This window comes from Leptonychotes weddellii, chromosome 9 (genome assembly GCF_054177405.1).
Source record: "Leptonychotes weddellii isolate Sample4059 chromosome 9, ASM5417740v2, whole genome shotgun sequence".
Lineage (NCBI taxonomy): Eukaryota > Metazoa > Chordata > Mammalia > Carnivora > Phocidae > Leptonychotes > Leptonychotes weddellii.
Genome location: NC_138377.1, coordinates 108546545 through 108570830, shown reverse-complemented (window position 1 = coordinate 108570830; position 24286 = coordinate 108546545). Strand labels below are relative to the sequence as shown.

Here is a 24286-nt window from a genome sequence, read left to right as displayed (position 1 = left end):
AAAATAAAAGTTAAGGGGAAAAAAAAGGAAAGTAGTTGTACAAACCTTACATATTCTAACCACCGAGTATTCTCCAGTGAAGACAACCATTTTTCTTCAGTTTCTTCAAAAGGCTCTGCAATAAATATGCCAATTATATATACATACACACATACATATAACGTATGTATACACACGTTTAGGCTTTTTAAACAATTTGATGTGGTCACGTTTTAAGCGATACATGTCACAGATTTTCCATATTTAAAAACTGGCTTTAAGAAAGTATTATGCATTTTCATTTAACAATATAAACATGAAGAGACATGTTATGATTCTATAAAAAACAAAACAAGGATTCCCCTGGGCCTTGGTTTCCTTCACTCTGGCTCTCAGGGAAATCCTCCTAAGAGCCAGTGGTTCCCGCTTTCCTGATGAGCCCATGCCTGGATTCTGGAGCCCCCGCTCACAGCTTCCTGCCTGCAAGCCCTGCCCTCCCTGCTTCTCTCCCCCTCCCCTGCTGCCCACACTGCCTCCCGCGCATGGTTTCCGTGACCACGGCAGGAATGAGGGCACCTTCCCGGCAGGGCCTGCATGCCCTCCCCAGTCCTGCCTGGCCGGTCTCAAGGTGTCTCTCACCTCACGAACTCCAGGCTCTACTCACATTCCACTTATCAGACGGCTGATAATCATTCATGTCACTGTACTTTTTTAACAACCCCCCGCCAGCTCTCCTTCCAGGCCAGCGCCCCCTCGTTGTTGCAGACCCGCCCCAGTGACCGCCTTTCCTGGCTCCTGGGTAATGGGAGGTTCTGGGTGCCCTTCAGGGAGGACTCACTTCTCGCCAAAGATGCTTTTGTGTGAGTCACACCCACCCCGGGACACAGTGAAAGCACCTGAGAAGCACCTGCTCAAACACATGATTAGAACTCCAAGGCCGCACAGATTACAACACGGCTGTCTGAAATCCGTGTCAAGTCCCGTATCTCAAAACGCAACTGTCTGCATTAAAATCTTAATATGTTTGTCCGTAAGGTAGCTCGTCGTTCTCTTGGCACTTTTACAAAAGGATCCTACCACAACAGTTCATGCTTTGAAAGTGATTTCATTGGTTTCTTTCTTTCCTCCAAAACAAAAAGCAGTTTAAACTTCATTTTCTGAGAGCTTCTGATATTGTCACATACAATAATTTGTACAGATATTTCAATGAGCCTCTACCTAAATATATCTATTTCTATATTTTCAAGGAATGTCACTTTTTCTGACATATCTCATGCAATGCTGTATCCCCAGTTCACTATATACATACATACATACATACAGACACACACACACACACAAATAAAAATGAAATTACCATTAACGCATAGTTGCTTAAGTTTCACAAAAGCCGCCTGTATTTCGTGGATATTGGGCAAGGTCTTATCCAAATCTGATTTGTAAACATCACTTCTCTGTGGATGACTTTTAGTAATTGCATTACAAATCCTAATAAAGACAAAATCCTTGAGTCATTCATTCATGCCACACATATTTTTTGAAGATCTATTATGGGCTAAGGCACTACTCTAAGAGCTGGAGACAGATGAACAAGACCGGTCGGGCCTCTGCTCTCACGGGGCTTCCGAGCCTGGTGGTGGTGGGAGGGTAGATGAGAAAGTCACAGGCTGGCGTGAATGCCATGGTGGCGCCACCGAGTGGAAGCAGGCTAGTTCAAGTCACGTGGCTGGGAAGGCTTTTCTGTGAAAACAACACTGAAGCCAAAACCCAAATGCCTAGGAGCCATGCAAGATCTGTGGGTAAGTGTTCTAAACGCAGAGGGACAGTAAGGGCAAAAGTCCTGTGGTGGACCCAAGCTTGGCTGTGCAGAAACCTAGAGAAGGCCAGTGGAGCTGAGCTGATGTGTCTAAGGAGAAAGGGCTGGAGAGAGCTTGGACAGCGCAGAGAACGTGTCTTACTTATGAAGGGTGGCACAGCTGGAAAAACAAAGGAATTAAAACAATTTGCACTTAATAAAGTTAAAAGACGAAACGTGCACTGGCTGTGAGGGTCCAGAATGAACTCTGGCCCAGCAGCGCCCCCGACACAACAGACAGGTCAGTTTCAACAGGACCGAGGTAAAAACTCCGTCAGAGATGACGTGAAGCCAGTCACCGTCCTTTCCAGAAACCTGAAGGCTCGTCTGCGGGTCACTTGCCGGCTATTTGCTTCAGCAAACATGGCTTTCTTAGGTATGGCAGTGTGGAAAACACCCTAAGACCTGGCTCTACTCATAACAGGGTGTGATACACAATTTGAGGCTCTCTGAGCCAGTTTTCTAAGATCTGTTCCTTTGCTCCTCGTTTATAGAGTACTGAACAAGTATCTGATATGGCAGGTATTTCCTGAGTGCTGAATGAACAATGGCTGGGAGAAGGCGTGGTGCCTGTATGCTGGAGTCTGAGTTTGAACATCATGAGTTTCAAGGGCCTTTGAGACTTCCACGGAAGATGTCCCATTAGAGAGAGAAATTTGATGGTCACTGAAGCCACAGCCACAGATGGGCTTCTGTAGGAAGGAAATACAGACTGGGAAGCAGTGGCCTCAGACAGATTCTAGGTCATGTTTGCAGAGCCAGGGCTGCAGAGGGCACAGAGCGCCGGTGAGGAAGAGGGGCTGCAGGAGAGTGGGAAGGAGCAGGCGCCTAGGACTCAGAGCGCTTTAGGGACAGACAGACCAGCAGTGATGCCCGCCGACTGCCCAATGCCTATTGCTTTAACGACACGGAGATCACTGGTGACTTCAGCAGGCGATGCCAAACTTGTTTGTGGTAGCTAATTAAAACCACCATCTAAGCTACTGTGACTCTAAGACCTAAGACACACTGAACTAATAGAAAAGTCTGATTTATCCTGAAATATCTCAACTGGAAATCACTGCACTTTGGAAGTATGCTAAAGGCGACACTGTTATAGCAAGATGTCAGCAATGTTAAGATCCTCCAGGGTCTTTTTTTTTTTAAGGTTTTATTTATTTGAGAGAAAGAGAGACAGAGCAGGGGGACGGGTAGAGGGAGAGGGAGAAGCAGGCTCCCCACTGAGCAGGGAGCCCGACGTGAGGCTTGATCCCAGCACCCTGGGATCATATCCCGAGCCGAAGGCAGACGCTTAACCGACTGAGCCACCCAGGCGTCCCGATCTTCCAGTGTCTTATAAGCCAAAGAGTTAAGTTATATTTAGTATAACTTAAATGTTAATTTTAATATATGTACATTTTTTTCAAAATGGTAATTCTTATATAGAATATATGGTGCTAACTAATAAAACTATGCCGTTTTCCAACTATTTTCAAGCAGTCAGGAGTTTACTCATTTATGACAACTAAAAATGTCCAAAGTAACAATGGCCATGTCTTGGTTACCTCTGGTCAATTTTCCTCTGTTGCAGCACATCCTTTATGAGGGCCATTCGCACAAGAGCGCTGCCATTAGAGTGGCTCCAGCACCAGAGCTAGGAGGGAAGCAGAGCCTTTACTTGACTGGGAGAAGAAAAGGACATTGACGTGAATGAAACCCAACAGACATCACTTACTGGCATCCTTCTTCCAACAAAAGAATGGGAAAAGATCTTCAGGTCTTGGTCTGCTAAAGAACTTGGCACTACAAAGTATTCTGGAAGGCTGGAGAAGAAAAAGCAAACCGTTCCTGTGCTTTAGGCAGATAAGTGTGCTCTGCAGATCCCATATATACACATTTATCCCCATTTAATGTGTACCCTACTTGGCGGCCACATGGCATCTACCATGGAAGACAAGGCTGACCCTAGACAGCTCTGTCTAAAACCTGTATCATTTGGTCAGTTACCACAAAACTTATAATTATAGCAGAGGAAACTATCCAAAGGAGATGTCTGAAATATTCTCCGAAGTGATTTTTAATCAAAGATGTATTCAGTTTCTGAAAAACATGTCCACCTTTGTTCTCTATGGGTAAGGACAAACGGCACAAAAGACAAAACCAAACCAGACCCACAAATCCAAGGAGCTTTAGTTCCTTATCTCCCTCTTCTAACCGTTCTCATCCCCAAAAGACACCCAGACTCCAGGACACTGCCTGGACAGCAATTCCTAGTGGGCAGGCTCACTGCGCCGTAACACATCCTCCCTTTCTCTCTTCTTCCCTTATCTTTAAAATATTCATGAAAGCACTACTAAAAACAAATATTCCATTCACGGTAACGTGATAAAGTTATCAGAGAGCAGAGTTTGATTCTTATTCATAAGAAGTCATTCCCAGCTATAAATAAGGTTGTTAAAACTGGACTTACCAAGTGGATATCATGTAACCCTCGTTAATAGAACAAACTCTCCATCCGGAAGCACCTGTCCGCTTCATTTCTCGGTCCCAGTCTGAGTACGTTTCGAAGAGCGGAGTGTTTTGGATGCTGCCACCACCAGCCCCCCGGCCACCTCCTGAGGGTATTCCATTAATTTTATTGGCTACGAGAAAAAGCAGTATTATTAGTTTTGTTTCAAGGTCACATTTCGTCCCACATGCCCTCTCCTCTCTCAGCGCCTCCTGTCAGGAACACACTCGGATGGGACGGCTCCTCCCTGTGCGTCTTTCCAGTCTCCCTCAGATGTTCCGACTGCTCCCAACGGTCCTGAGAAAGAGGCAGCCTCCTCTTGTCAGAACTCATTTTGTCTCGCCCTCACCCAGCTCTTTCCTGACTCCTTCAGCACCGTTAACTTTTCTGTCCTTCTACTGGCTCTCTCTCGCCTACCTTCAAACACAGGTCACCTTGATTCTGAAAAGACTTTCATTTGACCAAGCTGCACCACTCCAGCTACGGTGCCATATACATGCATTTTTCCCTCCTCCCTGTTACTGACCATCTTCCCAAAATGATGAACAATGCCTGCTGGCCAGATTTTCTCCTTTTCCATGATCTTCTATCCCTACCATTCCACGGAAGCCACTCATGAGCCTCCCTCATCCCCCTGCCCTAAACTGTGGGGTAAATTCAAATCACTGTTCATTTTTTCCACATGTTTTGCCTAGAGCAATGAACGCATCCAATCATGTCCGTTCTCGACCAAATCTTTCATCCTTCTAATATTGATGCCCCACTCTTTTCTACGGCTCATTATAAAATTCTTGGTCTCCTATATCTACTCAATTTTCCTTTGATAAGCTCACAAGGGTTCCTTGTACTCCACCAGAGGGCCACTCCCACCTGGGGATTTCAGCAGAGGGCCTACACTTGAACTTCCTTAGCAAGGAGCCCTCTCTCACTGAGAACTGCTGTCCTCTGGGAGATGCCCACAGCCTCAGGAAGGCCAGCAGAGTGACCAGAGGGAAAGAGAGCGTCTCAGCAGTCAGCCTGATGTACCCTGGCAAACTGGGGCGACAGACGGCACAATCTTTCCTGGTCCTGCGTCTCACGGCTACAGGCCGCAACGGTGGTGGCAAGTCTCCGGCCTGACCTCTGCGACACGACGTTCTGCAGCACTCAAACCAGCCCGCAGCCTGCACAGGACACAATGCCCCAAAATCATGCTTTCATGATGCTATACCCTTGTCCCAAACTTTCCCTCATGCTCATTTTCCAACTTCCTGAAGCAAAACAATTTTGCTTAAAAAGCTCTTAATCAACCTGACCTTTCATTACTGCCTAAACCCCATGCTCCCCCATAGCCACGGAAACCCCTTCCTTGTCCCACGAACATGCCATGCCCACTTCTGTGGACCATTTATTAACACCTGGTGCAAGACCGGTATTTTTGGAGAGCCTCCCATGTGCTAAGGCCTGAAAATTAAAAAATGAGTAAGGTTTTATCTGTATCTTGAAAGCACCAACAAGACAGTGGAGGGTAAGCTCAGCCCCGGTCACAGTGAGCTGGATGTACAAGCGCAATGAGAGCGCTCACTGGAGATGGAGGCTGGGGCAGGAGAGGCCCCAGGATCTGACCACACCTGAACAGAGACATAAGGAATGAGCCAAATGTTGCCAGGTGGCTGGTGAGATGAGGAGGAGGTAGGCATGCTGGGCAGAGCAGAACACAAAAAACACGGTATAACTGTATAACATCAAGTAATGAAATACAGCTAGAGCATGAGGGATGCAAGGGATGGTGGAAGAGAGGCTGGAAAATGAGGTGGGGCCAAGACCCTTGGCCTCTGCTGCCCAAACAGTAGCCACTAGCCACATGTGGGATTTAAATTGAAACAAAATAAAAAATGCAGGTCCTCAGTTGTACCAGCCACATTTCCAGTGCTCAACAGCCGCATGTGGCTAGTGGGTCCTATACCAGACAGTGCAGAGGAGAGAACATTTCCCTCCCTGGACAGTGCTACTCTAGATTAGAAAGGGTCTTACGCACCATGCTAGGAATTCTGAATTTTACACTTTAAGTGGCATCAGAATTACCCAGTGATTCTGATTTCAGCAGAGCTTGTTTAATATTAAAAGGCTAAAGCCAAGCACATATCCTGGAGTGCCACTCCATCTTAAAGCCTTCTCCAGAGTAGCTACAACTGGAAAGTATGCTGAGGAACTTGAGAGCTGTAATCTCTCCAGGATGAAGAACCTTCCTGGAATGTCCAGGCAACTGTCACTTTACACAGTGTTCCAGAACACCAAAAACCACAGAAAGCTATTCAACATTAGAAAATATAAGTAATTCATCATATGATCAAATTAAAGGGGAAAAAAACACCCCATATGATCAGTTCAAAGTGCAGAGAAATATTTGATCGAGTTCAACACCTACTCATAATTTAAAAAAACTTCAGTAAATTGGGAATAAAAGGGAAATTCCTTACTTGATAAAGGGTAATTACCAGAAACACACAGTAAACATCATCCTCATCAAAATCCGGAACAGAAATGATGCCTGCTATCCTGATTACTATTCAACATTGTACCAGAGGTCCTTGCCACGCAATGAGACAACCACCACCAAAAAAGAAGTATAAAGAGCACATTCATCATTATTAAAGAGCTGTGTAAATAGTTTGGCAGGATACCCTCAACTAGGAGTCTAGAACTGAATACTTTTGAGTGTGTTGAAGTTACAGACTTTAGTAAGCCAGGCTGAGGACGTACAGTTTATGAGACTGTTTCTCTAGCCAAGATTTAATCTCAAGATCTAACCACAAAAAGACAAATTTTCTGAACATCAGGTGAGGAAAAACTACAGGATATTGCACTATTTTACTATTTTACAGGTTTTGGTTGTCCGTTTCTCAACAACCAGGACTAGGTTATATATTCTACATCGTCTTCAGTGAGAGCTTATTAGAGAATGTATAGCAGATACTTAATCTGACATTAGAGAGTCTGGAAATTCTAATGCTTTCCAGAAAGTCCCAAAGGCCTGATGCCTGTGGCCTGCTCTACAAGTGGGTTACTTACTAACAGGTGCAGCAACACACTGGCAAAATCAGTCATCTTAGGAAGATCCAGCTTTCCTGAGAGTTACCTGAGGTTTTAGGACAGCTCCTCAGCCAACTAAACGTGAAAACTAGATCGTAAGCACTCCTGACCTTGGCTATCTTCTTCTTCTTCTTCTTTTTTTTTAAGATTTATTTATTTGTCTGACAGAGAGCAAAAGTGAGAGAGAGAGAGAGAGCACGTGCACACAAGCCGGGGGCGGGGGGGGGAGTGCAGAGGGAGAGGGAGAAAGAATCCTCAAACAGACTTCCTACTGAGCTCGGAGCCCAACACAGAGCTTGATCCCTGGACCCTGAGATCATGACCTAAACTAAAATCAAGAGTATTTGAATGCGCTCAACCGACTGAGTCACCCAGGCGCCCCACCGGGGCTATCTTCTGCGACACAGTTCAGAAGTCTAATCCCATGCTGTGCTGAAATTATCCACTTAACTAGCCCCATCTATATTTAGAATGGCCTCAAACAACAGCAAAGACAATAAAAGTGGTCAACAAACGAGAAGAAAGCCTATCACTTTGATGATACTGCAGAAATCAAGTCATAAAGGATGACAAGGGTAAAAACAAAGCTGTGATGTTCAGTTCAACAGGGTGAGTCAACTTAGTGGTTCTAACTGGGAGACTTGGACTTTGGGCCTGGGGAAGAGCTGGGATGGCTGCATTTCTAAAAGTTCCTCCAGGGATTCTGATACAGGAGGCTGGATGGGAACCACCAGTATTCAAGAGACCAAAGGATCAATCACAACCATGTATAGCTACACTTGAGAATCTTCAAAGAACTGACAGGCAACAAACTTCAAAAATTTCTACAGTTTCAAATGGACTATATACTCCGTAAGTGGTTTTCAAATAAGCATTTAATGGAAAATCTAATACCAAGGCCTTTGTTAATAAAAAAGATAAAATTACAAAATAAAATAAACCACTGAAAATGTACATCTTCTGTCATGAGACTACACAACTTGAGATTACATCACAGCATTTGCAAGCTCAATGTCTGCCATGGAGTAGAGCTGCTAACACTGAGGCTGCAGATAACTTCATGAGGTTGTCTTTTATTTCTTTTTAGAGAGGGGGAGGGGCAGTGGAAGAGGGAGAGAGAGAATCTTACGCAGGCTCCACGCCCAGGGCAGAGTCTGATGTGGGGCTCGCGATCTCACCATGCTGAGATCATGACCTGAGCCGAAAATCAAGAGTAGACACTTAACTGACTGAGCCCCCCAGGCGTCCCAACTTTTTCAGACTGAAAGCATAATCTGACATCTTATCAATTTTATCACAAAGATCAGTCTGTACTTTTGTGACATTATTTGCCCAATAATAACCTGACTGAGGAAAGCAGAGTTCTTGTGGTTTCTTTCAAGTTATAAAAGAAAAAAACCAGAACCACTGTGTTTGTCTGTGCCAGCACCCCCTGAGGGGCTCCACACCTGGGGTCCCAGTGCTATGCACCGTCCCTTTACTTCAGGATCCTCACAGAAGTACTTGGATGACTGGTGAGCTCTGCAGAGATGGTGTTCTCACTCAAGGGATGCCGAACATGGAAGAAACCCTCAGAGTGCCTAAGGCCATCTCAAAGATTCTTTCGTTAGATAACTGCAGGGGACATCCTCTAACTTCAAATCTTATTCGTGGAAACAGCTTTGTCACCTACCTGCCTGCAAAAAGGACTTCTTTATTCTTTAATCCAGCCAATGAATCAAGGTGGCATCCAGAAGTTCAAGAGTGGATTATTGGGCATCTTTCACTCACAAATTAATGAATTCTGACTGCAGTGTGTGGACAGTTCAGGCTTCTTTTGATCTTAAGGATGCAGTTTATGCTTCTGCAACAGCACGGAAGGATATTAAAGGGTGTTACCCTAGGAGGAATCTTAACAAAACTCTGGCCCAGTGTTAGGTTTATGAAGTACCTATCAAAGCAGGAGGTGACTGAAGGATGTAATAAAAAAAGTGTTCCTGAATATTTTAAGTATTAATTATCAAATTTTATCAACAAGCTACATATAAGAAGACATACAGAACTGACTGATGTAAATAAGAAAACCCAGTAGTAGAAGAGCTATGGGTGGAATAACTATTCGCAGTATTATTAACCCAGAGATGCCCATAAGGAATGGATGAGGAAAACTGAAAAATAACTAGAGGAGGCATCAGGTTCCCAAACGCATGATGAAGTTTACTGCCTTTGCTGAGCTCAGGTCATTACATTACTGCGGAAATCATAGATCTATATCCTGGACGGAATCATTTCTATTAGAAAAAAAAAATAGCATCAAGAATTGATCTGTATAATAAATTTAAGTGGGAATCAAAGACTCTTAGAACTCTTGGACCTCTTGAAACTTTCATTTCAGCTACTCTCTTGCAAGTGTGGGTGAGGATCTTATTGGAAATAACCTTGATGATCATGGTCTGTAGCTTGATGATGATCCAAAGAAATATTCACCTAATGAGTAGTGCAGGATCTACAATACTTTTATGTTTAGACAATAAGTAAATTTTATAATTTATATTAAGAAATAAACTTCAAAAATTAATTATTTTGCTCAAGCCTAAGTTACAATTGGTTACATTTTGCTAAGAAAAATTAAGTTACAAATACTTTGTCTTCCAATTTCTACAAATAGAGCACCGTATGGTAAAAGCTACTCCTTCTGCAAAGCATGACTTTCACATACCATCTCTATGGTGTTTACAAGTATCTTTTAAAGTAGTGAAAATACACTTATACCATATGCACCTGCAGATACTCTGTATTATTCCTACATCTTAATGTATTTACAATACAGTGATACTCAAATATGCTTTTATTTCATAGATTAAATTACTACAGTATGTTTTGAGATAATAAAACGAAAGACCAGTACAATTAGTAATTTGTAAGATCCCTGTTCAGACCATGTTGGAGTGAACTGATCTTTCCTTGTAAATACATAATTATTTTTCTTCCATAATAGTGGGAGAACACGTGCCTTAGTAGGTTGAGTCGATGTGTGGTCCCTAATCCACAAGTGGCTAATAAGAGACATGACCCCTTTGTTTTTCTCCTCTATCCTTTTATGAGGTTTTTTAAAAATGGCTGATTAAAATTACATTTGCATATAAGAAATGTACAGAATTACATGATCATCTGGAATCTTCCTTGGTGATGTCATCACTGAGTAATTACATATTCAGTAAGCATATGAACAGTACTACTTTACTTTTACAAAAACTGCCTAGAATATACTTGTCCTTTGGACAAACACTCCTCTTCCTTTCATCAATCTTATTAAGAAATATAAAGTCAGTATTTTGATGATCTCGATGATCTCTCCACTAAAAAGTTTAACCACTTTAGCTTTTGCATGAAATCACACTGTCAGAAAACATCATGCATTTCAAATACCTTTTAATTTTCTGTCAGTTTTCTTTAAAAGATGAGATTATTTCAACTCAAGCTATCAATTAAAAGTGGGAGGAGGGGGATCTTTCTTCACCATAAAATATAAGCCAGGGACCATAGGTAAAAGATCTGACAGGATTCTTTTTTTTTTTTTAAGATTTTGTTTATTTATTTGACAGAGAGAGACAGAGCGAGAGAGGGAACACAAGCAGGGGGAGTGGGAGGGAGAAGCGGGCTTCCCGAAGAGCAGGGAGTCTGATACGGGGCTCAATCCCAGGACCCTGGGATCATGACCTGAGCTGAAGGCAGACGCTTAACGACTGAGCCACCCAGGCGCCCCTAGACCTCACATGATTCTTATAAGCCTATGTTTATAGCTGCTTACAGGTTCTTCCTGGTCCCTTTCTAAGAAATAATCTAACAAATATTGTCTCTTTTAGTATATAGTGCTTTCTTCTCTAGCAGTTATGAAGCTAATAATTCTACAATCATTAAAGCTCATGTACTTGGAAGCCTCTGATAAACATAAGAATAAAATTTAAACAATGTAAAGTTAGTCACAATATTTAATATTTTCATATTTACCTGAATTGTGGTATTTTTTCCCAACATATTCAAATGCAAAGAGTAGCTGGAGGTCTGTTGGCTGGGAATAATGAGCTATTGCAAGGCATACCTAGGAAAAATTCTACATTTAGAATTTGATTTTAACACACTTATTTAAATGAAATGTACAATAAGGCCTTGATTACTGGGAGCATCATCCTGGGTGGGCCAGTGATTATAGATACTTATTTACATGTTTTTTTCTGTTAAACCTAGAATGTGAAAGAGCTCCTTAAGGCCAGGTATCTCATTCATTGTTGTGCCCCCAGGACACTGTTTATAATCTTTAGGGAGTACATGGTATTTAGTAAGTGTTTGCTGAGTTGAATTTCAACAGGAAAGTAATTTTATTCAAAAAAAGAAACTTGAAACCTAAAGAAGCATTCTCCAAAAAGGCAGTGACGTGTGTATATATATATATACATATGTATTCCTAAAGAAAGGATTAAAAAAAAGTTTCATTTTTGGTGGACTATAATGATTTAATACCAGCAATCTTGAAGGCTTAATGTAAGGTATGAAATTTTAATGTTCATACCTCATGGATTAAAAAAAATCTAGACTTAATAGGAAAGCTACAATCACAAAAAATGAAAATTAGCAAGAAACCCAAAAGTACAGGGTGGCTCAAAGAGGTAAATTAAAAAAAAAAACACACAAAAAAAACCAACTGTGTTTAAGAAAATGGTTTGAGACTACATCTAGGGTGGAGAAAGTGCTCAATCGAATAGATCAGGAATTGAATCCCATGGTCTACCAAACACTTGCCCTGTAAATGGTATGAAATCAGTTCATCTCTCTGAGCCTTGGTTTATGCAACTGTAAAATGAAGATAATACCTATGGCTATGGTAAGGATTAATTGTCTTAATGCGTGCCTGGCCTCTGCAGAAGCTCCATACATGGAAATACGGTTGATATTATTCCCAACTGCCGTTGGAGAGAAGGAAGGATGGACAGTGCCCTATGTTGACAAGGCCCTGGACTAGACTGCAGAAGAAAATACTCTTAAATGATTGGAGCAGAAAGAAGAAATTTAAGACATATGAAAGGAGAGAAGAGAGGATCTTACTTAAAAAGGTTAAATATCATTTAGAAGGAAAAGCATTAAGCCAGAACAATATACTTTTGACAGTGAGCAAGCAGGAAAAGTTTAGTTCATTGTTAGTCCATGTCGATTAGTGGTGTTTGAGAGGGTTGGTGCAAATTCTAGTAACAGGTAACTATGTGTCAAGTTCTTGTTTAAAATATATTATTAAAAGTCTTCTATAGAATAAATGTTTCCTGTCTTACTAAATTAGAATATATATACAAATAAGAGGACAGAGTTTATCACTAGTTTTAGTTTTGACTAAAAACAGTAACAAAAGATTCCTGAAACTTTTATGTAATACCTCAATTTAACTGACTACAAGGAAAGCTTTCCAGAACAGTCCCATTTATGCAATTAGGAGGCAGTGATCTGCATTCCCATCCTTAATCTGTCCAAGTCTTCCCTAGAGAGCTTCTTCTAGCGGCCAAAGTACTGAAATCTGTACTTGAAGAAGTCCTCGACCACTTCTTATTCCTCTCGGCACCATACGTAGTTTATAAGCTTCGTTGTACTCTCCTCAAGATTATCATTCATTTTTGTTCCATTTCTCTGCACTACCACAGCCATATTCTTAAGCCATACTCACCTTTCGGCATCTCTGTGAGCTTCCCTACATTTTGGGAAGGAAAAAAAAAAAAATCCACAATGCCTAAGAAGTATCTTCTAAAAATGAAATTCTGACCAACAAGTTTGCTCCCCAGATAACCTGCTGTGGTTCCCAGATACCTGCCTAATAAAAGAAATCTTCTCATTCTTGATTCTTCACCAAGCTGGCTCTCCTCTACCAGACATCCCTTCCCTCAGTGGTCTTCTGTCAGAGAACAACACATTTGCACGTACTGCCGGCCTTACTCCCAGCCGCCTCCTCCGCCACACTCTGCCCGGGAAATCCTTCCGCACTGCGGAGTCAACCACGCTGTCTCTGGAAACTACCTGCTCTGTTCAACTCCGATCTCTTCACAGGCCCTCCTAGCCCGAGCCAATTTCACAGTATGAACTGCAGAAACCCTTCTGCTCTCTCTGAACAACCACCGCTCTGATATAAAGGGTCTCTTCCGTTACTGTGCTTGTGTAGCTGAATGAGTTTCAGAGTATTCATGACATAGTTCTGAGTGTAGCTGAAAAGGGCATAGGGGCTCTTCGTTTTACTTCCACCATTAAATTCAATCCCTCAAGGGGAGATGCTGCCTCTGTCATTCATTCGACAGGTATTTCCTGCGCATCCACCACATCCAAAGCCCTGGGGCTGCAGCAATGAACAACACAGGCGCAGATCCCCGGCATCATGAGGGGGGAAGACAGACATGAAACAAAATAAACAAGAAATGATAGTAAGTGACATCATTGTAAGTGCTAAAGGAAAAAAAAAAGTCCAGCAGGGGAGGGATACGAGGTGTTATGGTGAGGCAGAGAAGGGAGTGAGTTAATAATTTAGAGAAGGAGACCAGGAAAGACCTCTCTGTGCAGAGCTGAGTGAAGACCTGAAGACTTCTGCATTTTTGCTTTTCCTCAGTAGCTTTCTGAAGGTGCTTTGTGCACGACAGCAGCTGTGCTAAAAATACTAGTTGACAAAATTATTTACTAACATAGTAAGGAAAATGCTCTAAGCCAATGAAACGAGCATATCACGTTGTCTAACACATTTAGAAAGCAGCCACAGGCCTTGTTTACACAAAAGAAATTCACAGATCATTATGGAGTATGTTGTTTATGGTCACAAAGCAAAAACAAACAAAGCCTATCTGCTAGGCAAACCCAACGTAGCCCATTTCTAAAAAGCCCTTTAGAATAGCACATCACATTTATAAAGGTTAGGAAACAAATGAGTATGTCTAATAGCATCTCCATTGCAAGAAGACTGTAACAATCTTGTGAAACCGAAACTGTTCAATCACCTGCACAATGGCTGATGGGGGCGGGGGGGGGGGGGGCACAAACTGAACTAAAGCTGGTGCTGAGTAGTGTAATTACAAGTGTGTATAACTTCTTTCTATGTAATCTAAGCAAGGGGCATCTTTGGGGACCCAGATAAAGGCACATACCACTTGTGCTATCTGGGTTACATTCATGCTGTTTTATGTAGGACATTTTGAGAAGGGAAATAAAGCCAAGAATCCTTTCCCTCAAGCTTTTCCATACACAACCCCTTAAAAAGCTTATGTCCACATTCTTAGCTTCTGTCACTAAGAGCTTGAAAGACTTAAACAAGAAGGTCTCATTTTCATGTAAAATTATCCTAATTTTGCAATGTACTCCATAAGCATTAAAAATTTTTAGAAAAACTCTACCTCTTTAAAAACTGCTTCTGAAAATAGTTCCTCTGCCCTGGCTGTCATAGGGAACAAAGACTATCTTGGGATTAAAGACATTCAATGATGGTAAATATTTCACTGGAGGAAAAAAAGTAAACTACTTCTGAAGTGATTTCTGGACCAAGAACAATCTTGTGGACAGAAGCCAGAAGTACCCACAGTTGGTTTCTCCTCTAAGACCAGCTGGGGGCGCAGCACTGGAGAAGCTCAAACTAATCAAGTTCTGGCACACTGGCAAACAAAACTGGTTTCCTGTATTTTGTGGTCTGAAAGTCACCAAGGAGTAAGTCTCAGATTCAAGGGGAAAAAAAAAAAAAAAAAAAGTTCACAAAAAGCCAACTTATTCTTTAAATAGATGGGCTGAATTTTCACTTTTAGAAAGTATGCCTGACAAGTGGTTCACAATCAACTAATCTGAGAATAAAGTAGAAACAAAGGGCATACGTTTCACTTACCATCTTTATATATATGTACACACACATATATATATTTTATAAGCGATAAATCATTAAAAATGATTTTTTTTTGCCCCTCCATTTCGAAAAGAGGTTCTTCAAAAGGAAAGGGTGGCTCCAAGTTGCTTTGAGGCTAGACATCCAATTCTGCAATATAAAATTCCTTCTTGCTTTATACAGATCTGTCCCAAACATCCTTATTTATTTGTGACAGACCAAGGATAAGGATGAATGCTAACGGATGCAGTAGCACAGTGTCATCTAATTTTGTCATAACACAATTTAGGCAACGCCAACCAGACTACCAGAAGGTTATAGAGTAATATTTAACAAAATGTCAACCAATTTAGCATTTCGAGATTTCATATTTCAAACAGAAATATAAATGCTTTTGGTATTTCAAAGCTAATCAGTGGTTTACCCACCAGAGAACTCTGAATGTGCATCTGGTCATTTTAAAACAACTTATAAAATCAGAGCATTTCCAGAGAAAATTTAGCTTTCAAAATTTCCGGGAGGTAAAATCAAGCTGTAACTTCCCAACTGCTACCTAATTTTAGATGAAAACTTTCACTTGAAATAAAAAAAAATGCTAGAATTCTTGTTTTTAACTCATGAAGCCAGTAAGCTTTGGCAGCACACATGCCCTAACCTCTGTGTTTGAAACGTAAATCAGGGGAAAATTTCTCTGTTTATATTCTTATTGCCCCTAATTTCCTTTCCTGCACCTGCCCCTCCCCACAACAGGACTGTACAAAAGACAAAAAAAAGCATTTCTTTCAGGCCTGAGCTTATAGGCTTTTAATATTCTAAGACAGAGGGGAAAGGATTTGTGCCAGAAATCCAGTCTTGGGAAAGAGCATAAACAGTTGGACTAGGCTGTTTCATGCAGACAGTTCAGCGCGGCCCCCTTCATCACTTACCAGCAGCACAACAGACAAGGGAGATCCTGAATTTCCAGAGCACTTAACTGTTTCATTCATCTGGCAACTAATCACTTACGTGGCAACATCTTTTATGTCACTACTTTGTACCACTGTTCAATTTTCATTTGTTCATGCTCTATCTTCTCCACTAAGCACACTGCCTCACACATTAAAAATGACCAGCAGGTGTTTATTAGAAGGCTCAAGAATGAAGCCAAATAATTATGATTTCCAATTACTGAAATAGAGTCATCTGAAAAATATAGTTGAGAGTGGGAGAGAGGGAAACTTTCTGAAAGAATATTGGGCAACTGTATCAATTTCTTACTTAAAAAAAATCCTGTCCTAACTAAATCTCTTACATTCTGTGGTGTCGCTATTCTTGAAATGCTATATATCCTGAAATTAAGATTTTCATAAGCAGATTCTTGATGTTTTGACTGATTAAATTACAAGTATATATTTAAGCTCAAGAAAGTAACTCAGCTAAAATGTTTTATATACAGCCTACGACCTAACGAGTCTTAAAGTCTTTCTACAGAAGAGTAGGCATCTCAAGTTAGTAAAATGCCAAAATCACAAATGGCAGAACTAAACAGATGAAAGGGGCCTACAAAATGTGAACCAATGAGTTACAGCTACCTAGCTGAATTTTTGGTAACGCAGCATGCTGAAAGATGGCTTTACAGACTCTACCTGAAAACTTTTAGCCAGAGAGCCCGCTATCACTCTGCTAGATCATCTAGTCCTCAAGGTCCAGCATGTTCAGATATTTATCTTATGCTTGCCTTCCTGTGAGGAAACTGTTGATTCTAAGTTCTAAAAATAAATCTACAATGTCCTCACCAAAGTGTATGAAAACAGCTGCCTTAAATATTTTTGACAGCCTCATTTGGATATCAACAGAAAATTCACTGCAGTAAGTCTACTAACCATGGAAACCAAATGCAGCGGTGCATTCTGGGGTGGCGCAAAAGCAGACTCATTTCTGAGAGAAGGTTCCACTTCACTAAGAAACTGTTCCTTTATTTCCAATGTGTGGGAGCAGACTCCTGGAAAGTGTTAGATTCTCTGCATTTGCTGCATCATAGACTGGACCAGTAGGGCAATAGGTCCACCAGCTTCACTCCTCTGCCACAGCCAAAATGTGGGATCAAGGAAGTGGGAATTTCTGCCCGTGAATCTTACTCCACCAGCAGGCAATAAACATTCCCCGGAAGGCAGGAGAAAAACAAAGCCAGTTAAAAAGTCCCTAGCTTTTACCGGTTCCTGTGGAATAGCACTCAAATTAATTCACTAAGATTTCTTTAAAGCACTAATAATTATTAGGCCTCTCCCGTAACTATACCTTTACCTAATCCTTACATAACTTAAGTCTAACTTTTAGTTCATTGATGACGTTCTGAGGTATTTTCTGAATTTCTAACCGAGAAAGAAACAAGCTGGTAATGGTCTAAATGCAAAAGATACACTAATTTCCACATCATAGTTTCTAGTATTGTAGGAGCTGATTAAAAAACAAACAAACAAACAAACCTAAAAACCTATATAGAATACTTTAAAGCAGCCAAACCATAAATTAGTCCAAGGAAATAGTTCTATTAACATTCTTGGCTTTTATTTTACCTAAGGAAATATCTGATGACTTCCCCTAAAAAAAAAATCTGAGCAACTGAGAAAAAAGAACTTCCATACAGAACTGATATTGGTAAATACAGTATGAAACCGAAAACTTGAAAAAGCTTAATAGTATTACCTTTTTGGCACTTTCAGGACCTGATTCATCAAAGCGAAATCTGACAATTCTGAAATCTTTACAGTAAATAATTAACTCTGTTGGATTAAATTTCAGTTTCTGGTTGGGACCTAGGACTTTCTGCTTCCTCTTGTGGTCATTTACTAAAAATGAAAAAATAAAGAAAGTATGTGTAAAAATTCTTTTTGTTACTTACTCTTTAGTATACCTTAACAAATTATTACTGTAAATAATTAGAAGGTTACCCACTGCTTCTCTGGAATCTTTCATATTTTCTACAATTTACAGAACTTGGAAAGGGGATCGGTTTTAACTTTGCTTTTGACTATATTTTAAGTGATCCTTGCCCAAAATCACCACCATCTAGACACATTTAATGTCTTTTTTAATTAAAAAGAAGACAAATACTTAGAAAACATAAAAAGCTAAATATGCTATATTTCCATTTAAAAATAACTTATTGACTTCGGGGCACCTGAGCGGCTCAGTCGGTTGGTGTCTGACTCTTGATTTCAGCTCAGGTCATGATCTCAGGGTCATGGGATTGAGCTCCCCCGCGTCGGGCTCGGCACTCAACCGGGAGTCTGTTTAAGATTCTCCCTCTCCCTCTCCCTCCTCCCTTCCCCCTGTTCACGCTTGCTCTCCCTCTCTAAAATAAATAAATGTTTTAAAAAATAATTTATTGACTTTAATATTCTTGGGACTCAAAAAAAAAAGTGGGGGGGACATAAACCTACAGAAATAAAATTCCAACCTAAATATTTGAGAGGTGTGATTCTTCAAGCAATACTTCCTGAGGAGAATCAGCTTTTTATGGACTGAGTAAAGAATACTACATACCTGTGACAATTTGCTCAATACACGTTAAAGGGACATCATGTTCACCAAGAAGAAGGTTTCTGTAATGGAATTTCTGAAATAAAAATTATGTTCACGTTAAGTCTTTCCCCAACAACCTCAAAGGGTGAGTAACAGACTTACTCTTACATGTGATAAAAAACTATGATGACTATCTCTAAGAAGAATAAAAAGCTTTTGTCTGCAGAACTATGACAGTTCTAAGGAGGGAGTATCTGAGAACACACTTCAGTCATGAAAAGGAAAAAGAAACACATGCTGTGTTCACACTCTCTCCACCTTTCTCTCCATACTTTTAAATATGAAATGAGGTTAAATTGTATGCGATAATACCATTATAATATCCAAGATATGTAATATTATCAGTCACTTCATAGGCAACCATTTGCACGTCTAGTTCTGGTTAAACCGTCAATAAAATAATAAAGAAAAAGAGACTCTTAAGTCATCAGTTTTTAATGGGTAAAATCATGGCTTGATTTTACAAAGGAGACTTTAGAAAATCAGTCTTTAGAAAGTAATTTTTAGAGCAGAAGTTCTACTAGAAATAAAAATCTTCAGGCAAACTACAGCTTTTTTTTTTAACGTGTCAACAAACACTTTATACCCATTTTTAAACTGAGAACACAGGTGACACATTAACCTGCTGTCAGTAGAGTACTGGTTTATTTCCCCTATCAGTGGTATGAGATGTGAGCTATTTTAAGTATATGCATCTCATTTACAGTGAAGTCTGCAGCCACAGATAAAAATGAAGCTAAAAACAAAGGGGAAAAACCCAAGTCTATAGCCAAATAAATCAGTATGTCTATATACTAGGTATCTGTAAATGCCTTTAGTCTAAATATACCTACAATAGTTTGCAATAAACACACAAATGTAACTTAAATATTTTGGTAAACTAATGAATGACTATATGAAATATATGTATCCGGAGTCAGACACTTTCTGTCAAAAGTTTACATTAATTATCCAAATATTTGATTAGAGAACAATTCCTATTATAAATAAAAATCTAGGGGATAAAAGTACATAACACTTTACAAACCAAAATAGAAGAGCCAAGGAAAAGTCCAGAATTTTTAAGTTAATCATACGAATACCTGAACTTTTAAAAACCAAAATTCAACGGTACTACTGTTTTCCAGTGAGACCATAAAATGGCAAGAGGGTTATTAAAGACAAATTTTATTAATATTTTTCTTCATTCTAATTGTACTGGAAATTTGAAATTTCAAACTAGAATTTGATGTTTCAGAAAAGGAATTGGTTAAAAATACTAGGAAATCTAGGGGCGCCTGGGTGGCTCAGTTGGTTAAGCGACTGCCTTCGGCTCAGGTCATGATCCTGGAGTCCCTGGATCGAGTCCCGCATCGGGCTCCCTGCTCGGCAGGGAGTCTGCTTCTCCCTCTGACCCTCCCCCCTCTCGTGCTTGCTCTCCCTCATTCTCTCTCTCTCAAATAAATAAATCTTTAAAAAAAAAAACAACAACTAGGAAATCTATAAAACGTGCTGTGTTTATACAATTATTTGCTATAAATACTTAAGCTTTTCTCTTTAGGACTAGTAAAAAAAAAAAAAAGGATAGCTTCATTTTTAAAAGCAATTTAAAATACGCAGAAGAAAGAAAATACTAACTCCATTATTGAAAGAATATCCAAGCAAAAATCACAGGAGATAAAAAAGCAAGGTGACCAACCATCTCACAAATTCTACTCCTTGAATCCCAACATCCTCCTTACGATTTTGAAGTTTAATATAATACGTTCCCAACATTGTTAATCACTTAACGATTTTATTATAATTTTCCATACCTGTGCTTTATGTAATTACATGTACCGCTCAGAGTCAAATCCTTGATCCAATAAAACAGCACACAAATAACACACACCTGTAACGGCAGCGGGTCATCCGTAATAAAGGAAATTTTGAAGTTACTGCAGATCAGCTTTCCCCACAGATCGTACTGACTTGTGTCCGTTGCAATGCATTTTCTCACAAAATTGACTTCATTTACGACAATTTCTCCTTTTAAAAAAGAAAAATATTGTGTGAGCTACAATTATACCATAAAATGTCTACAGTCACCGTGTGGCCTACAAGGACTACTTCATGGTGACAAGAGTAAGAACAAACCCTGGAGGCCCACCAGGTGCCAGGCACCACGGATGCTTTCATCCTCACAACAGCAAGGTGCTGCCCACCATTTGTGAGACACAGAAACTGAGGTCCGGAGAGCTGAGGGGTCTGAAATGGTTCAAACAGAAAGGCTCAAACTGAGTCTGCATTCTTTAGTGCTACGTGATACTGCCTCTCGTTATCTTTTACTGAAACGCATTCTGGAGAAGAGAGAAACTACTCTCTCTTCTTCAGAGTACTGCTTGAGGGGATATTTGTGTTTTATTAACATGTGACTTTACATCCCAAACCAATTTCTTTGATTCCTTTACTAAGTGATGAGAAACAGAGTTTGGGTTTAACCTCAAAATTAATACAATCTATTATTGGTAAATAGGGTTCCGGATGGTGAGCTAGGAAGACCCTGAACTCCTCTCCTCTCGTGGACGTACTGAGTCTATAGCTACATACAGACAATTTCCTCTTAAAAAAAAACCCTTAAGGCTAGCTGAGTGATGGCTACCCACTGGGCAAATGAGAACTAAACCATATGCAAGCGGGTAGGAGAGGCTGGGACATAATCTCACTATAAACCCCATCGCTGCATGGTGACCCACAACCAGCATGCAACTCAAAACCCAAAGGAGTGAAGGGTTCAAATGGTACATAAGGCATCCCAAGTTTTAACACATACCTTGAGAGACAAGCCCTCAAAACATGGAACTTTGAAAACCAATGAGGCTTGTGTCCCAAGACCCTACAGATCTGAGAAACTGCTCTTAAAAGGCTCAGACACTTAGACTCACCAACCCGGGGGCCCAAGTTGGAGGCAGTGATGGTGCCCAGACTTAAAGTGAAGGAGGCTTACCTGTGTATATTAAAGCACTGGCCTGAAGGACAGGTGTGTTATTTAACACATGTATCTAGGAGCCTGTTGGAACACTCTCTGGGGACCGAGACTAGTGGATACCACATTCACACACTCCCTCTGCTGTGCTCCAAAGCACCAGGATCTCTCAGAAGGGAGCTTTTACATACATCTATTACCCTGATTTTTGTGGCTGCCAACTAGGGAGCACCTCCTGATCACCTGGCTCTGAAGGCCAGGGGAGCTTCTGTTCTTTGTCCCTTGGGACTGTAATAATTGTGTCACCCAGAAAGGAGCTTGTACCCCTGCCTGGAGCTCTGATTTTTGTGCCTGCTGCCAGGGGACATCTCTCCATCATGTGGCTCTAGGAGGAGATTTTCACTTATAAGTCCCACAGGACTGTAACCACCAGAGAAAGAGTTCTTAAGCAGCTACCACCCCCAAGGTACAGCAAGAGGCAACAGACCCAGGAGCACAGTCCTTCTGTGAAGGAGGACCATTAGCTAAACATCACAACCGTGGCCTGAGGGGCAAGTTTCTAATGACACACACATCTAGGGTCTGACTGTAATCCTTTCGAGAAACCTCGGAGGGTGTGTGCTCTCTTTGTGCTCATGCTCTGCAGCACTCCAGGGCATCAGGGTCTCCTGGAGGGGCACTTTACGTGCCTCTCATGTCCTGGCTTTTATGTCTGGAGTCCTAGTTTTTGCACTGCTGCCCAGGGGACACCCCTTGATCATCTGGCTCTAGTGGCCCCCAGGGGGGTTTGCATTCTGGATACCATGACCCTATGGCAATGAGAGAGATGGTTCTTGGCAGGCAACCACCCCTAGGGTACTGCACAGACAGGAGACAGGCACCACCACCCCTGCCCCTCTCCCCAGTCTTTCCGAAGGAGGCCTCTCTGCTTATGCTAGAGCAGGCTTCAGGTCTGGCATACATTTAGTGGTCTAGAGAACTGCTGTCAAAGAAAGTGGGCTGTGGAGGCCATCTTGATGTTCTCCCTCTGCCTTTCACCAGCTTACTAGTATCACCCAGAAAAGAGCTCATACACTTGTCTGGAGCACTGATTTTTCTAACTTCTACCCAGGAGACACCTCCAGCTCTCCTGGCTCTCATGGCCAGTAGGGCTTACGCTTGTGGTCCCACAAGACTATCTATATATTGCATACCTTAAAAAGTTGATGCCTGAGGGTCTGGCTTCCAGTCAGCTGAGATCCTCCCCTCTGCAACACTGACTGATTTGGCACATCCTGAACTACTGGAAACTATTAAAAATATAATAGGCTGATTGGACAAGCAGGATGGTTTGAACAAAGAGCTGGGGGAGGGCTGAACAATAAGGTTCATCTCTGACACAAGGCCCCTCCTTCAAGACTGTGAGAGGTTGTTGTTTCATCTACTATATAGAAACCAACACAGAGAGTCAAGCAAAGTGAAGAAACAGAGGAGTATGTTCCAAATGACAGAACAAGATAAAACCTCAGAGAAAAAACTTAAATAGAAATAAGTAATTTACCTGATAAAGAGTTCAAAATAATGGTGGTAAAGATGCTCATCGAAAATGAAAACACTAACTCAAAAAGATAAAAGTGCCCCTGTTTATTGCAGCATTATTTACAACAGTTAAGACATGGAAGCAACATAAGTATCCATCAATAGACAAATGGATAAGGAAAATGTGGTATATATACACAATGGAATATTACACAGCCATAAAGGATGAGATCATGCCATTTGAGACAACATGGATGGGCCTAGAGGGTATCATGCTAACTAAAAGTAAGTCAGATTGAGAAAGACAAATACCATATGATTCCACTCGTAAGTATAATCTAAAAAAATAAACAGACAAAAGTCAAAATCAGAACCATAAATAGAGAGAGCAAACTGATGGTTGCCAGAGGGGAAGACAGTGGGTGGTTGGGCAAAGGAGCAGGAGATACAGGGCTCCAGTTATGGAATGAGTAACTTAGAGGAATAAAAAGCAGAACATAAGGAATACATCGTTGATATTATAATAGCTATGCAATAGGACAGATGGTAGCTACACTTGTGAGCAGAACATAATGTGTAAAGCTGTCAAATCACTAAGTTGTATACCTGAAACTAATGTAACATTGTGTCAAGAAAACAATGAGTTTTCTTGAACTGTTTGAAGGAGGCAGTTTTCAGGATAGTTTTTCTGACTTCACAGATTTTTAAAATTGCATTTAAATTAAAAAAAAAAAAAGATGCTCACAGAACTGGGAAAAAAAAAATGTACGAACACAATGAGAACAAAAAGATGGAAGATGTAAGAAGATACTGAACAGAAGTCACAGGGTTGTCGAATACAGTAACTGAACCAAAAACGCCCCAAGGGGGTTCAATAACAGACTAGATGAAAAAAAAAGAATCAGTCAACTTCAAAACAAGGCAATAGAACCCAGCCAAATCAGGATAGCAAAAAGAAAAAAAGAATGGAAAATCTGAGGATAGTTTAAAGGACTTACT

The 24286-nt window shown here is 40.9% G+C and overlaps 1 protein-coding gene across 1 annotated transcript in view; it reads right to left on the bottom strand.

Moving 5' to 3' along the window:
* MTMR10 (myotubularin related protein 10) overlaps positions 1–24286 on the bottom strand; it is a 51048-nt gene that overhangs the window by 10979 nt on the left and 15783 nt on the right. Inside the window, exons 3-11 of the mRNA XM_081831500.1 lie at positions 20696–20832; positions 18787–18859; positions 17947–18089; positions 11385–11475; positions 4284–4455; positions 3549–3636; positions 3379–3467; positions 1337–1467; positions 46–115 (exon numbers count right to left, since the gene is read on the bottom strand). Of these exons, the coding sequence (XP_081687626.1) occupies positions 46–115; positions 1337–1467; positions 3379–3467; positions 3549–3636; positions 4284–4455; positions 11385–11475; positions 17947–18089; positions 18787–18859; positions 20696–20832 (994 nt within the window). The remainder of the gene's footprint in view (positions 1–45; positions 116–1336; positions 1468–3378; positions 3468–3548; positions 3637–4283; positions 4456–11384; positions 11476–17946; positions 18090–18786; positions 18860–20695; positions 20833–24286) is intronic.